At 41.5% G+C, this 14,354-nt stretch overlaps 1 protein-coding gene across 11 annotated transcripts in view; it reads right to left on the minus strand.

Annotated features, from left to right (window-relative positions):
• Nucleotides 1-14,354, minus strand: part of LRCH3 (leucine rich repeats and calponin homology domain containing 3) — a 516,524-nt gene that overhangs the window by 75,762 nt on the left and 426,408 nt on the right. For 10 of the 11 annotated variants that reach the window (XM_085635764.1, XM_085635771.1, XM_085635770.1 and 7 more), the window contains one exon: nucleotides 434-7,112. The exons of the other annotated variant lie outside the window; for it this stretch is intronic. In XM_085635764.1, coding sequence (XP_085491890.1) covers nucleotides 6,993-7,112 — 120 coding nt within the window. In that variant the 3' untranslated portion in view covers nucleotides 434-6,992. Of the gene's footprint in view, nucleotides 1-433; nucleotides 7,113-14,354 lie in introns of those variants that run through there. 11 annotated transcript variants of the gene reach the window in all.

Here is a 14,354-nt window from a genome sequence, read left to right on the forward strand (position 1 = left end):
TCCTGAACCATCATCTACCTCCAAATATGCTGTTTCCAATCTAACACCTTCCCTATACCAAATATCTGGGAACATAAGAGGGCTCTAGTGCACTTGAATCTTCAGCTAGGAGATAGGCACACATCCGATCCAAAGAGTCACCTGAGTGCCACATTAGAAGCATGAAGGACCTGCAGCAGAAGAAGAACATTAAGTGAGTGCAATCTGCCTAAACTTCACTTACATTCTGTACCAGAACCCTGACAGGAAGCGCGCATCCTTAACTCACCTCAGTGTTAATCGCCTTTGTTTCTCGCCATTACAAAGGCTGGAAGAAAGGTTGCATGTCCTGTGGTCTATCTACAGAGGACCTGCATTACATTCTCACTGCTCTCAGAAAACACCATTACTCATTCATTTGTCTTTTAATCACAAAGGACAAACACTTCTGACGTCTGTTTTAAAACTATAGCCTTTATTTCAAATTACCCAATTTTTTTTTTTTTAACATGCTGGAGCTTTACATGAACCGCAAGAGTCAGGCAACTTAAAAAAAGAGCTATCAGGTCATGTATATTGACATTTATATTTTTTAACATTCTTAAAAATTATGGAATGTATTTACAGACATACAAATATAGGCTGGTGCTTTAAAAATCACATACTTACAGGTTTACAAGCTTTTGTTTTAGATAAAACCATATCAGACTATTTAATAAAAGACTTTTAATACACTATCTGTACAATTGCAAAGTCTAAGGATCCAAATCATTTTACTTCCTCCCCTAGTTTAAAACAAACTTCAAAAAGGTTAATTTACAATAAAACCCTGTAAAGGTGTGTATTACCTCCTACCATCATTCGGCTAAAGTGGCAGAACAACTTCACACGTGCAATAATTGAAGAATTTGTTAGAAGCCTACAATGACAAACACTGCATGAGCCTGCCATCAGAAACATGCAAACATGGCAGCCATTACAGAACAGTACTTAACCCCTTCTTTTAAAGTGGGGTGTTTGTCAGGGAAGGCAAGAACATTTCTTTAATGAATTGGTAATGAAACTGGAAAGTTTAATTTATTTTTAAATAAACTATAATAAATATTTAAAAAAGTTTTTTTTATAACTATCCAGACATTACTTCAATTAAAGAAACTGCAGTTTTATACAACAGCTGTCATTGCAGCAATGGTAAATTTAGCAGTTACAAAATAGCTTTCTATTTACATGCTGTGGGAGGGTCTCTGCCGTTCTAGCTTTCCTGCTATGCACACTAATGAAAACAGATACAGTATCTGGGAACAGGTGCCCTCATCATGTCTTGGACTGGTTTTAGTCACCACAGATCTTTAGAGGTTCTTTGTGATTGTTTTTGGTGGAAAGAATGATAAAAAAGACTCTCCATCATAGGAAAAGTGCTTCATGGGTTGAGAAAAATATGACAAAAATGTGTATTAATTTGCTTCAAAAGTGTGAATCATATCAACCAAAGAACCAGAAGATCATTAAAAATACCAAGTGCACTAACGCCTATTTCACATGTTCAAGTGTGGCTCATGCTTGGAGTACACCAACAGTAATATTGGAGCAGGTAAACAATTAGCTATTAACGGCATTTGTCCTTTTTGTTCTGACCCATAAGTCACAATGGATACAATTCTGGACTAGAATACACAAACCCCTCCCAGTTCAATACATGCAGCCAGTTTTCAACACTGGCAAAGTGATTCATCTACTATGAGACTGAGTGTACCCTCACAAGCTAGGGATTACGAAGCGCCACCATGAATATGCAATAAGCCCAGTTCCCATCTAAAACCCATAGTACGGGATATGATCCTATAACAGATGGTTGCTGTAGGTGCATCACTTAACGTTAAGTTGTAATATCCCAGTGATACAGAATTTAAGCAGGTGGAATTCTTCTGTTTACACCATTATCTGGACTCCTGTCTCTGCTTCCTCATTCGCTATGAGGACCACTGCCTTTTGTCCTTGAGAGTCCATGCTCTGCTGTGGAATTATTGTCAAACCTGTTATTAAAGAGGTGCAGATAAAAGGCAAGAAAATCACTGTGAATTACATGCTAACTACATGAGAAGCTGCTGTGGAACAAAGAAGCAATGCTAATGCATGCATCCCCTCAAGGATGATCGGCAGATGCACTGTTCAATTCTTCTGGTCTGAAGCGCTTTCAGATAGTTCAATAAAAACACATGTTGCACTTCAATAGAGTTTCCAGCAGGATATTGTGGTTCTGGACACACATCAGCCCGCTCGGCTAGTTGAATGGACTAAAAGTAGATACAGTATTTTCTGATATTAAAACAGTTGAGCTCAATGATTCGAAGGATGCGCTGAATTCTCCTAGGAGCACAATACAGACAGAAAGAAAAGAGTAAATGTTGAATTGAACTAAGACAGACTAATTGGCTTGACGTAAAAGAACAACCCCACATGCACACGGACTCCATGCCATAAATACAAGGAGGAGTTAGGGAGGGAACCAGCAATTGCTGAAGACATCCTTCTATTCCACCAAGATGGTTGTTCTAATATGTTCAGTGTGAAGAAAACAGCTGAACCAACTCAAGGATCTAAAAGAAATGTGTTACATGCCAAAAAGACAAGCCAATTTGTGAGTAATGGCACACCTTCACAAACAGCACCACCTCTGGTGATAGCAGAACGACCTAAACTGCATTGACTGGCCATATATGCATCATGGGCTCCAGTGATATAGCACTCCCCTTGGTGCTAACGATGTACCTAAACGTTACAAACAATGGGTCTAGTGAATTGCACACTGCCACCAACCGTATTACATCTAATGATAGCACAACTCCACAAACCGTATCACTTCTAGGGATAGGACAAACTGTATCACCTCTTGTGATAGTGCGAGACCGCACTTCCCTGAACAACAGTCTAATCCACACGTGATATTGGCTCTAGTGGTAGTTCAACCCACAAACAGCATCGTTTCTAGGGTTCTACTGAAAAGAGGTGGCAACATCAAGGCCTGAAGGTGCACTGTTATATTAATCTTGAAGGCACAGCCCTTTGGATCATTTCAAACCCTGGTGCCCAACAAAGAAGCAGTACTCGTCTTCTGAACTGAAATGTCTTCTGTGTATGAGGCTGAATCGTGCCAGTGTACTGGCTCTGAAGATTTCTGGAAAGTGATAGGAAATGTGACTTTTCTCTTGCAGTGCCATTTGTTGCTTAGAATCTTATAATTTTGGACTCAAGTGCTTCATATAATTCTGCACCTAGTGCTCAAAACCATTACCATCCTCATAGTTTTGGTAAAAGCAAAAGTGGGCTGATTGGCAAGGAATGGAAGCTGTGTCTATAGGTAGGCTCCTATAACATTGGCTGTAACCCATAATTCTTCTCCTATACACATCAGATCAGCTGATTATGCAGAGCTTTAACCTGTTACAGTGCCAGACCAATATTACACGTACTTATGCAGGGTGACTTTAGCAGAGTTGTACAAGCCTTGCTTAGTACAGGCACGATTGCCTTTTCATTAGCAAGGTAAATTTGAGGTCAACACATCATTCACAAAACCTCCAAGGCTGTCTGACCGACCTGGGCCTCCATCCTAATCAATCGGGTGATACGGGGACGTGTGCAGTGGGTGCCACGTTGCTAATTTACCCTGTCTAGAGTGCCTTTGTTGCCTCCATTAATTGCCTACCTGCCTGTTGGGGGCACAGTCTGAAGCATGATGCAGTCCTTCTAACCAATCCAAGTTCATGACCAAGCCTCAGTTGCTTTACAGGACACCAGCCACAAAGTATCTTTGCGAAAGGGAAATCGGGGAGAGCATAGCTAGGTCGATGAGACCCCTTTAGGACTCCATTCACCCTCCCCCTGAGGCCCGCAGCTGTCACTCGCACAGTTGAAAGTGTCCCTAATTGACACCTTCCACTGTGCAAACAGTCACTGACTTACAAGGCCATTCGGTAATTCTTCAGTCCACTGTGACTGCCAGAGGGACTGAAATGTAATGTGCTTTAACCTGCAATTCACCAAGGAGTAAACAACTCTTCTCCTTATGATTTCCAAAAACACGACAATGTTGACATAGTGAGCTGCAAAGACATTTGCAACTGACAATTATATTTTAATATATAGCGAATGGGTTTCTCACCATTGCAATGCGTGATACCTCGAACAGCACACGCTTTAAGAGGCTAAAAGAACCAACGTTCCTCTGAGGCCTCCCAGCTTGAAGATCCAGGAATGAACATGATCGAAGATCACTACATTTGAATATAAAATGGGGTCAATTGTAAAGTTTTAGTACAAGTACTTGCGTCAACATTCACCATACTACTTTTATTCTTACCAAAATATTCAACATGATTTGAGAAATACTAATGACTTTCATATATATTGAACTGGCTTCTATTAACTACTCAAAAAATAATACGTCAGGGAATTATATTGTTTGATGTGCTTTTCTTGCACTTTGTGCAATGTGAGATGTAACTAGCCATTGCTGACTAAAGCTCACATCTTGAGTCGTGTTGGCCATTCTACTCCTGCCAGTACTTGCTCTCCTACAGCTGACGGGCAAGTTCTTCTCACCCGGCCTTTGCTTCTCTTCTGTCCCTCAGTAGCTTCACTGACCATGATTAGCCCTTTACTTCTCTGCTATGCCTCCGCCTCTTCATCCATACATCTCTGCAATGCCTCCGCCGCTTCATTGGTCGTGGTCAGACCTTTACAGAGTCCTCTCTACTTGCTATTGCTGCCTGATTCTATTTCCTCGGACCTCTGGCTCTACCAGATTGGTTGATTATCAGTTCAGCAGCTTCTGAACTCCTTATTCTCCAGCTCACATACTCTTATTTCCTGGTCTCCTCTGCTGATGCTCAGCCCAACAGTTCCTGCCCTTCCTAAAGTCCATTCTATGGTGACGAAGCATGTTCTTCAGTTCCAGCCTTGTTCTTCAGTCCATCTAGCAGAAGCGGTTATCACTCATATGCTGTCAGTACCTGTTGATTTTTAGTCTTATTAGCCTTAGCACTCTCATAGATTGACCATAAGGCCACGGTTCCAAATCTTATTTCCTGATGCATCCAGCCCTAGAAATAATTTCCTTTGCAGCTTTTCCGATTCTGCACTTTGCTTCTGCCATAGGTGGTCCTCTGTGTTCTCAGGTGTACCTGCTCTCCCTGCTTCCCCAGCTTTGCCGCAGTAACTCACATCACAGGGTTTGCATGAAACTTTGCATGTGTCTCCTGTGCTGAAGGTATACCCTGATGGCAGATACACAAAAGTTACAGTAGAAGGGATGGATGCTAGAACTTCAGTGCTTCAAAACATTAGCGGTTTAGGCTATCCTATCAGTGAGATGCTGACACAGATTCTGTGCTCTTGCTCACCTCTTGATCCACAAACGGCCATGTCTTTACAAGTGCTAACCGTGTAACACTGCTGGACATGTTTTTCGATATGCTGACACCTGGATTGTCGCAGCATGACTCTCCTCACAGTGCATACCCCTTAGCTGGTGAATATTAAAAAGCCTTCTCAAAAACAGTCTCTTCTCAACCACATAGGCTCAAATAAAACCTGCTGCTGTATTCTTCACTGCGATACACTATGCCAGATCCACTCAAAAGTCCACCGACTGACTTCAATGTAGCTTCTCCGCAAAGCCCCTGTAGCTTGGCCTGCATTCCACTACAGATGAGATGACCTTCCAGCACAGGTCCATTCCCAGCAAACAAAGCTCTCCTACAACAGCTGCTTCAAATTTGAACAGCAAGTACCTCTTTAAACAAGGCTGCAGGCTTTTAAAGGGACCTCTAACATTCAATCAAACTCCCTTTTAACAGTATGTCAGGTGGCATCTCACTGGAGGAAGATATACTTTCGACAAGCCACAGAGAAAGGCTGTAAAAAGCAAGAAAAGTGAGAAACTTCAAGGCATTGTTTGTAAAGGGCAAAGATGCAGTCATGTGGGAGGAAACTGCCTGTTTAAGCCCTCTTGGTTGTGATGGCTTCCAATACCGTAAGTCAAGGAAATGGAGAGAGCAGTTTCTGATAAAAGATAAAAAGAGAAGCTGGGATACAAGGGTCTTGAGGGGCACACAGTGATATGAATTTACTGCTGGGAAGGGAGTGGGAGGGTAAAGAAGCAGAGCTCATTAGAGGGTCTGGGAGCCGACAGCCAGGGAATGCTTCCTTTGCATGGCTATAATGGAAGGAGCACAGGCTGCCCCGCTCCCAACACTCGATACAGGGTGGTAGCAAGATTTCAGTTGTGATGACGGCAATTAAAGGACGTCATTCCAGACAGCAACTCTGTGACAAAGCCTCAGTTATCAGGTTAGACAACTCTGCACTTTTCAGAGAGGCGGAAAAAACCCCACATTACTTGAAATGTGAACTTCAACTGAACCATTTGTAGGAATGTTCCGAACTCTTTTCCCACTTACAAACATGGCCCTGTCCAGGACCATTCCAGAACAGAAGAGTCTCTTCTATTATGTATTTTAGTAGGATTGATTCATTAAATGTACCATCTTCATTAGGCTGCTTTGATTGGAGATATTTTGGATTCACACATATAAAGGTCATGAAAGGCCAGGCCAGATCACACGACAACGATCTCCTCTTGCCACTCTCGGCACTTCACAGGGCCAACCAGGGACACACTGCAACAGCTCCTAGCATTTCATGTGTAACATCCTGGGAGCACTTGGGGTTCAGGAGCATTACACTCAATCCATGTCCCTTGCGACACAGGCACCCAAAGTCTATACTTGAATAATTAACCACAATTTCCATACTTATTAAATGGAAATAGAGGCCTTCTCCAAAAAAAGTGGAGGAATAAAAATATCTTCCCGCTCAGATTCTCGGAAACAGTGACATAGTTCTGACGATGGGCTAGAACCGCCCAGTGCTGATTTGTTTTTTTTGTGGTGGAGAAACCGCAGGAAGAACATCATGGTCTTCAGTACAACAACGCCGCCTGGGGCAATCCTTCACACTGCAGACAAGTGTTGGTGTTTTGGTGGGGCCAGTTCAAGAAGAGCTTTCACAGTCCCCGCCACATGAGCCAGGCCCTTTTCTTCAAGGATGTGTAGTGGAAGGCACAAGCACTCCTGAAAAGAGGGAGATTTAGAAAGAGGCAAAACAAAACAAAAAAAGAAAAAAAATGATGGATGAACAATGTAACTTAAAGACTAACTGAAATTAACAAATGAAAAACAGATAAAACTTTAAGTACACTGAACGAAACTCAAAAATAAAATAAGCAAAACTGAGTGAAACAGACTAGAATGGTATTAGAGATGAGATAAAGGGACACAGGACTTAAGGGTCGCTTTGGCAGAAAATGCACTTTGGATCGAGACACTCACAAGCAGATAAACATTAACTTGCAGTCTCACCATTTCTGCATGCAAGGAATTAAACAAAAATACACATATTAACATTTCAACAGCGAAAGCCTTATATCATATCAGGGGCTTTAACTTGGAGCTCCACGGGATACCTGTCAACTTTAGAGTTCTTGTAAAATGTCTCAGACCTAGGGCACTAAAAATCACAGCTCTCCATTTCACATTAAAAATGCAATGGATTAAGAGTACTTAAGAGATAAAGCTCTGTGTTCAACCATGAATATTAAAAACACTGTATTCCAGAGGTGCTGGAACAATTTTCACAATGGGGGTGAAGGTATTGATGTTACATCACTGAAGTCAAAGAGATTATGAAAAATATAAGGGTCACACAAAAGAAATATACCAAATGAATCGCATCCATTCAGCAGGAGAGTGGTGAGGGTGCAATTTGTAGCTGGTGGTTCATTTTGGAGCACAGAGTCGAAAATATATTACTAAAGCATGGTGTGGTAGCGCACCACCATTTACAGACAGCACATTTACCACTGAAATGGCCACAAAATTTGCAAAGACATGCTGTTTTACTGCTAAAACTATACAGCGCACAAAAGGTTAAGTGTGAAAGCGATTTTCAGCAAATCTTTACCAATTATACATTACCAAGTAAAGTGTCTTGAACGGTTTTGATCCTATTAAAATCTGTTTCCACGACACTTCAGGGTTACAAAAAAGGTGCTTCATTTTGGTGGGAATGTTAACTGAATGTGGGGGGACAGCATAGATTTGGAAACATTTGAATTTTTAACTGTATTTGGAAAGATTGTGAGTTTGCTTGTGTGCCTTTTTTGTTGCTTTTACCTAGGCACATGTTTGTCTTTTTGCAGTGTTTTTCCTTGTACTGCAAATACTTCCTGGTGGCCATTTTGGATGTTTCGCTTGATAATTCAGTGAGCGGTCTACTCGCTCGTTACTATAGGGCCCCTCTTTGATTTTCTCTATTTAATGGAGGGCAGAGCGTGGACATGCAAAGGGCGTGATGCTGGCGCGCAGAAGGCAAACCAAAAGTAAGCCTGTCTGTACCAGTCTGCGCCCATCTGAGTCCAGGGGCCAGAAACCCTGGTCCTTTGTTGCCCAGTAGATAAAACTACATTAGTGGCCCGCTACTTAAGACCCGAAACTGGGACCAAATGTACATCCTGCTTAGATCCCGTAAATGATTACAGGGCTGCCCTTATTGTGGGTATTCCATTCTAGAACAAGTGAAGCCTGCTGGTTTCATTAGCATGGATAATACGGTGAAGCAGAGAAAGGCGTTACATCAGGCATAGTTTTAACTGCTGCTCTTTGATGCAGCACTCATCTTAAATACTTAATCTTTAATTACACTACAAGAAGGATGCAGTCTTCTAAACCGAAACATGGCTTCAAGAACATTACTCCCACGATTTGTTTGCTGCTCTCCCGCCAGGATATAATACGGTAAGGCAAGACTGGGTTGGGTAAAGAGGAGGAGGCTTAGCTATAATTTGTAAATCTGACTTTTTACGTCTCATGACTTGTTTATACATCCCAGACTGTGAATGTGCTCTCTTTTCTATTAATCTTTCCAAGAGTTTACTTAATCTGGCTCCTTAATCTATCGTCCACCAGGTTCGGTTGGGTTATGGAGCTCTAACCTAGCAGAAGCTTCATCATCCTACATTCTCAAACATGCCAATTTAACTGCTTTAGGAGACTTTATTGTTCACTTTGATAACGCCAACTGTCAGGTAGCTAATTCTATCTTAAGCCGTCTCAAAGCACTGGGACTTGACTCGATAGTAAAGGCCATACTCATGTTGCAGGGCACCTTTTGGACCCTGTTTTTACTAATTTAACTAGCATCCACATGGACCGCCCACTCCCCATCAGCTGGTCAGACCACGTCTTGATCTCCTTTCAGATGTTAGGATAAGTCTCAGAATAAGACAATCCACTCAGACTGAGGAAATGGGCAAACTTAAACCCACTTGATTTTAGTAGGATTTCTCAGAACACTGCTGCTAAGCTGGAGGGTCCTATGGACACGTGTGGAGTTGGTGAACTGTGATCCTTTCGAATCTTGATCCTGTTCTCCCGACACAGCGCTGCCAGTAAAGGATCCCTTGCTCAACCGCACAGCGGTATACTGAAGCAGTCCTAATGCTAAAGTATGGAGCATAATTGGCTTAAACATTATCCGCTAGATGGGAAGTTAAAACCCAAAGAGGCAACCTGGACTCAGAGTTTATAGATCTGCTCCTGCAGTCTGCCATGTCAACAAAATTGAGACAGCTAGCAACTCTTTTAAAGAGGTCTTACAGATAGTGAAATCCCCCCCCCCCCCCCCGGAATCTCCACACATTTCTCTTTCACAAAAAGACATTAATAAACTAGCGGAATATTTTTGTAATACGGTATCTACTGCCTTTGATGATAAAGTTACTGTACAATATGTAACTTCGCTCTTGGAAACTCCCATTAAGACACTGACCCATTGTTGCCCTCTTGAGTTGGGAACGTATGTTGCTTTATCTGCATGTATAAAAATAAAGTTCCCCTTCTGACTTTCTTCCACCTGGTAAGTTTAGCCCTGTGAGTGATGCACTTCATCCTGCCCTGACTGATTTGCTAAATACCCTTTGGCTCATGGAGAGGTACCTAAATCATGGAAGCATGCTTATGCTGCCTTTACTAAAGAAAGAAAAAAAGCTAACCCTAGAGCCTACTGATTGGGCTAATTATTGCCTTATCTCCCTCCTACCATTTCACAAGAAGTTTCTTGAAAAGCATAATAACAGTCAGCTGTCCACTTTTTTGGACACCCACGAGATACTACACCCAACTCAATCTGGGTTCTATACAGCACACAGTTCTAAATCTGCACTGTTAGGTGTTAATGAAACCTTGAGACAGGAATTGAATAGAGAAGGAATAGCGAGTCTGATTTTATTAGACCTCAGTTCCACTTTTGATATTGTCACACCCTTCGCTTCTCAAGAGACTAACGATGGTAGGGCTGCAAAACTTAGCTATACAGTGGCTGGAATCTTTTCTAGCAGGCCACACGTTACAGATTATTCTTAAATCCTTAAAATCAGCAACGCACAATTTGTCTCATCAAGTGCCGCAATGGTCAACGCCAAGTCCCAAGGGATTTAACATTAATGTCCAACCACTCGCTAAAATAGTGGGAAAAAAGTGATTTATCCATATATTCATATGCGGATGCCACTCCTTTTTTTCCATTTATTGCAACAGATAACCAGACCACATTTAATCTAACTGCCTGCCTTCAAGAAGTAGCGGAGTGGATGCAACTTAAATGTTTGACCTTGAATGACAGGAAAACTGACGTGCTCTTCTAAGCAACCAACCCAAGATGAGGGGTTCACATTGTTGGCTAGAAAGGGTGGGCATTTGTCCCACCCCTAGAGAGTCAATTAAGGACATAGATTTCAGGTTAGATAGCAAAGACACTACGGAGCAACAGATTACAACTGTGACCGCATGTTGTTTTGGACTAATAAGATACTAGGGAAAGATCCTGTGGTATTTACGTCCAAGCGTGCAAAAACGCGCAGTGCAGGCCTTGATAACGTCAAGAGTGGACTACGGCAATGTATTATATTTGGGGGTTACACAGTCTTGGCTGCAGACTGTGCTGAATGCAGCAGCTTGTCTGCTATGCTACATTCCGTGCGATGAATCAGTTTTAAAACATTTTCATAACTGACAATGGCTCCCAATTGCTAAACGTATAAAGACTTATATTTTTAAAGCCTGTCATCAAATGGGCCCAACATATATATGCTCTTTCATACATCGGTATGTCCCCAGACGAGCTCTGTGCTCTGGAAGCTCTATTTTAGCCTCTATTCCAAGATTCTGAGAGTTAAAGGGCTAGACAAGATGGCTGTTCTTTTACTTACTTGGGTCCTAAACTATGGAATAGATTAACAGCAAAATTGCAACTAAGCTACTCTTATACTTTGTTTCAGAAGCTATTTAAGACCTGGCTTTTCTGAGCTCATGTGTGTTTTCTGGCCCTTTACCGCTAGCACTGGGTAACCCCCGTTGGGTAGCCATGCGCTTTACAAATGTGATTGATTTTCAAATATTTGCACTTATTTTACATGTATTTAAATGCTGCGTAGTAAAAAAAAACCTGACATCTTACATCCATTCCTATACACTGTCTATACCCCGGCAAGATTGTCAGATAGTTCGCTTTATAAATTCCTCTAACTCTGCAGTCATATAAAGAAAAGTAAACACCAATCGCCATTTTAAAAGAATAAGAAGCAGTAAAGTCAGAAGGCATAGACTGGCATTTATCCTCGGTCTCTGAACGCACAGCAAATGTGACAAGATAAAAATACAATTTAAAGGCGTCATTACTGATCATTCACATTCTGAACTCCAGCATGGTTATTCTGGGGGTGCTGAGCACCCCATCCCCCCTACTTATAGCATCTATGGTATGTGCAACCACGAATATGGCACAGCACACAATGGAACTCTCCATTCATCCACTGGTCAGGAACAGCAGATTAAAAATTTAAGAGCACTGGAAACGGATGATCTGTGTGCATATATACACCACATTTAGCTCACGAATGACAGCAGCTTTCTTTCTGCTCACAAAAGAATGATCAAGAAACAGCGCCCTTCTGGTCGGATGACAGCAAATATTCACCAACCCAGCTATAAAAGGTGGCATTCTAGCTCAGAAGTGCTAATTTAAGACATTACTTTCACGACAAAGACTAGCTCTACAGTGCTTTTAGTAAAGCAACTATCTACCTTTTGCAAAAGTAACCAGCTCCTTCCTCATAGATATGGAAGGAAACCTTTCAATAGATCTCTATCAAATTGTTGAGCCATCCGGTAGTCAGTGCATTAAGAATGAGGAAGCTGCCCTGAAGAGATCATCAAACAGTGGCCCACTATGGATATTTGCATACTTGCGAAGATTTCTTTCAGTATTGTGTAACCTCCGGCATTAAAGCACACCACATCATTACCATCTTGACCCAGAAAATGCTGTTGCATTTTCCATCTTGAATTCTCTCCAACTAAGTCCAGAGAGTTTCCCAACTTAACTGTCGTGGTGCAAGTGTTATCAATAATATCTCTGTTTTAGGAATGCTCAGTGAGTACTGGTGACACGGTGGCATTGCTTTTATCCGAATTCTTTATTAAAGGCTATTGTTATATCAAAAGTAGTTGATGTAGCTTAACACAAGCAGCATGATTGATCCTGCAGAAGGAGGGCTCCCACTGTAACTGCATTTAAACAAGATGATAGATTGTGCATGAGCATAAGCTTAAAAGACCAAAAAGGAGAATATTCTACTAACAGGCATATCTCATTCTGAAAATCAGACATGTTGACACTGATTGGAGGGGCTACATGTTTAAGGCACTTAAACGATCCTTAGCCTACAAAGAGGCAGAATTGCATTCATATCTACAGCTCTTATCATCTGTCATTCTTTGGTGGAATATTGCTAAAGATAGATGCCATCAACCTACGCTATCTTTCAGAGACCTATGACATGTTTTTTGACATACAAGGGGTTACCTAACGTGAAGGTCCAAACATCCAACTACAGAAGCTGAACATTCTAGCAGACGCTGTAAAATGGTAGACATACAAGCCAATTTGAGACTAGTACAGAGGTTCCTTGCCTGAAACTGTAGCTCTCCAGTTTTGGTGCCTTTCACACATTACCATGTGTCAATATTTCTCATCACCAGGATGGTAATCGTCGGTACACCAGTATAAAGCAATTTGAAACAACAATAAAACAACATCTAAATAAAGAGGACATCCACCTCATTTAGCAGTATTTATTGTCAGACATTGAGTGGTTCGACTTCAGGTGACATTAAGCCTCACTAGGCTCATATTTAGGGACTAAAGATGGTCCTTGTCTTTTGTTTTGGTGAATCACTAGTTTAAGTGGGTGCAGGCAGGGTTTGTCTGCAAGGTCACCACTTATGTAGTCTGGGTTCTTTAAGGGTGTGATCCAGAGACAGGATTCGCTCAAAATAATAGTGAAAAACCATAGAGAAGAATTTACTTTGTATGAATTTTTGGAACAGGATGTAACATACTCTTTATTCCAGACAGAACAGATTAGCGGAGAAGAGCAACAAATGCGTTACAGAAAGATAACAATTTGATCAAAACCAAAGGGATACATTGGCAACTCGTAAAAACATCCCAAAAGTATTGTACCACTTAGCACTCCACCAAGGTGGGAAAGCATAGATGGGTGGTCAGGATTAAAGAAAGGTGAGCCCTGGAAAGCTGGTCGGAGGGGAGAATTTAAAGTATTCAGAGTATCTGATGAATGTCTGGGGAAAGCTAGAAAAATTCAGCACCTATTTTGATTAAAAGAAAGGAGCAAAACCAGACGAATAATGCGAAGGAGACTAAGAGGCGTTGAAATACGCATAGTGTGCAATCCAAAATGAAATTTGAAATACCCATCAGAAAGAAGTAATTTCATTGGCAATGTCTCGCGTTGTTCTGGAGGTGAGTGGAAATGAAGCATGGCCCAAGAGTATAAGGGTCAAAGAACGTATTGTGTAGATGTAGGATTTTGATACATGTATATTTTGTGCGTTATGTTTCTCTGTAGGAAATGTGTGCATGTTATCTCTACATAGGAGTGCGAGTGTAGTCTGTTAGATTTGTGTTTTAAGGACAAGTGATCTGGTATAAAGAAGATGTGTGCAATGCATTTTTGATTTTTACTGAATACTTAGTCCTCACTAATGCTGCTACCATCATACTGAAAGAAGGGTGTTTACTGTTAAATAAAAGAAGAAGTACTTCTGGTGCCTGGCGCCCTCTGATACCAGTTGGCTTTCTGACCTTTTTACATTCGATTTGTAAAGTGCTCTGCTATCCAAGTAGAGGGTGTTGTGGCCCTTAAAAGACTAACCAAAGTGAGAGGTGAAATACTC

Source organism: Triturus cristatus, chromosome 11 (assembly GCF_964204655.1).
Source record: "Triturus cristatus chromosome 11, aTriCri1.1, whole genome shotgun sequence".
NCBI lineage: Eukaryota > Metazoa > Chordata > Amphibia > Caudata > Salamandridae > Triturus > Triturus cristatus.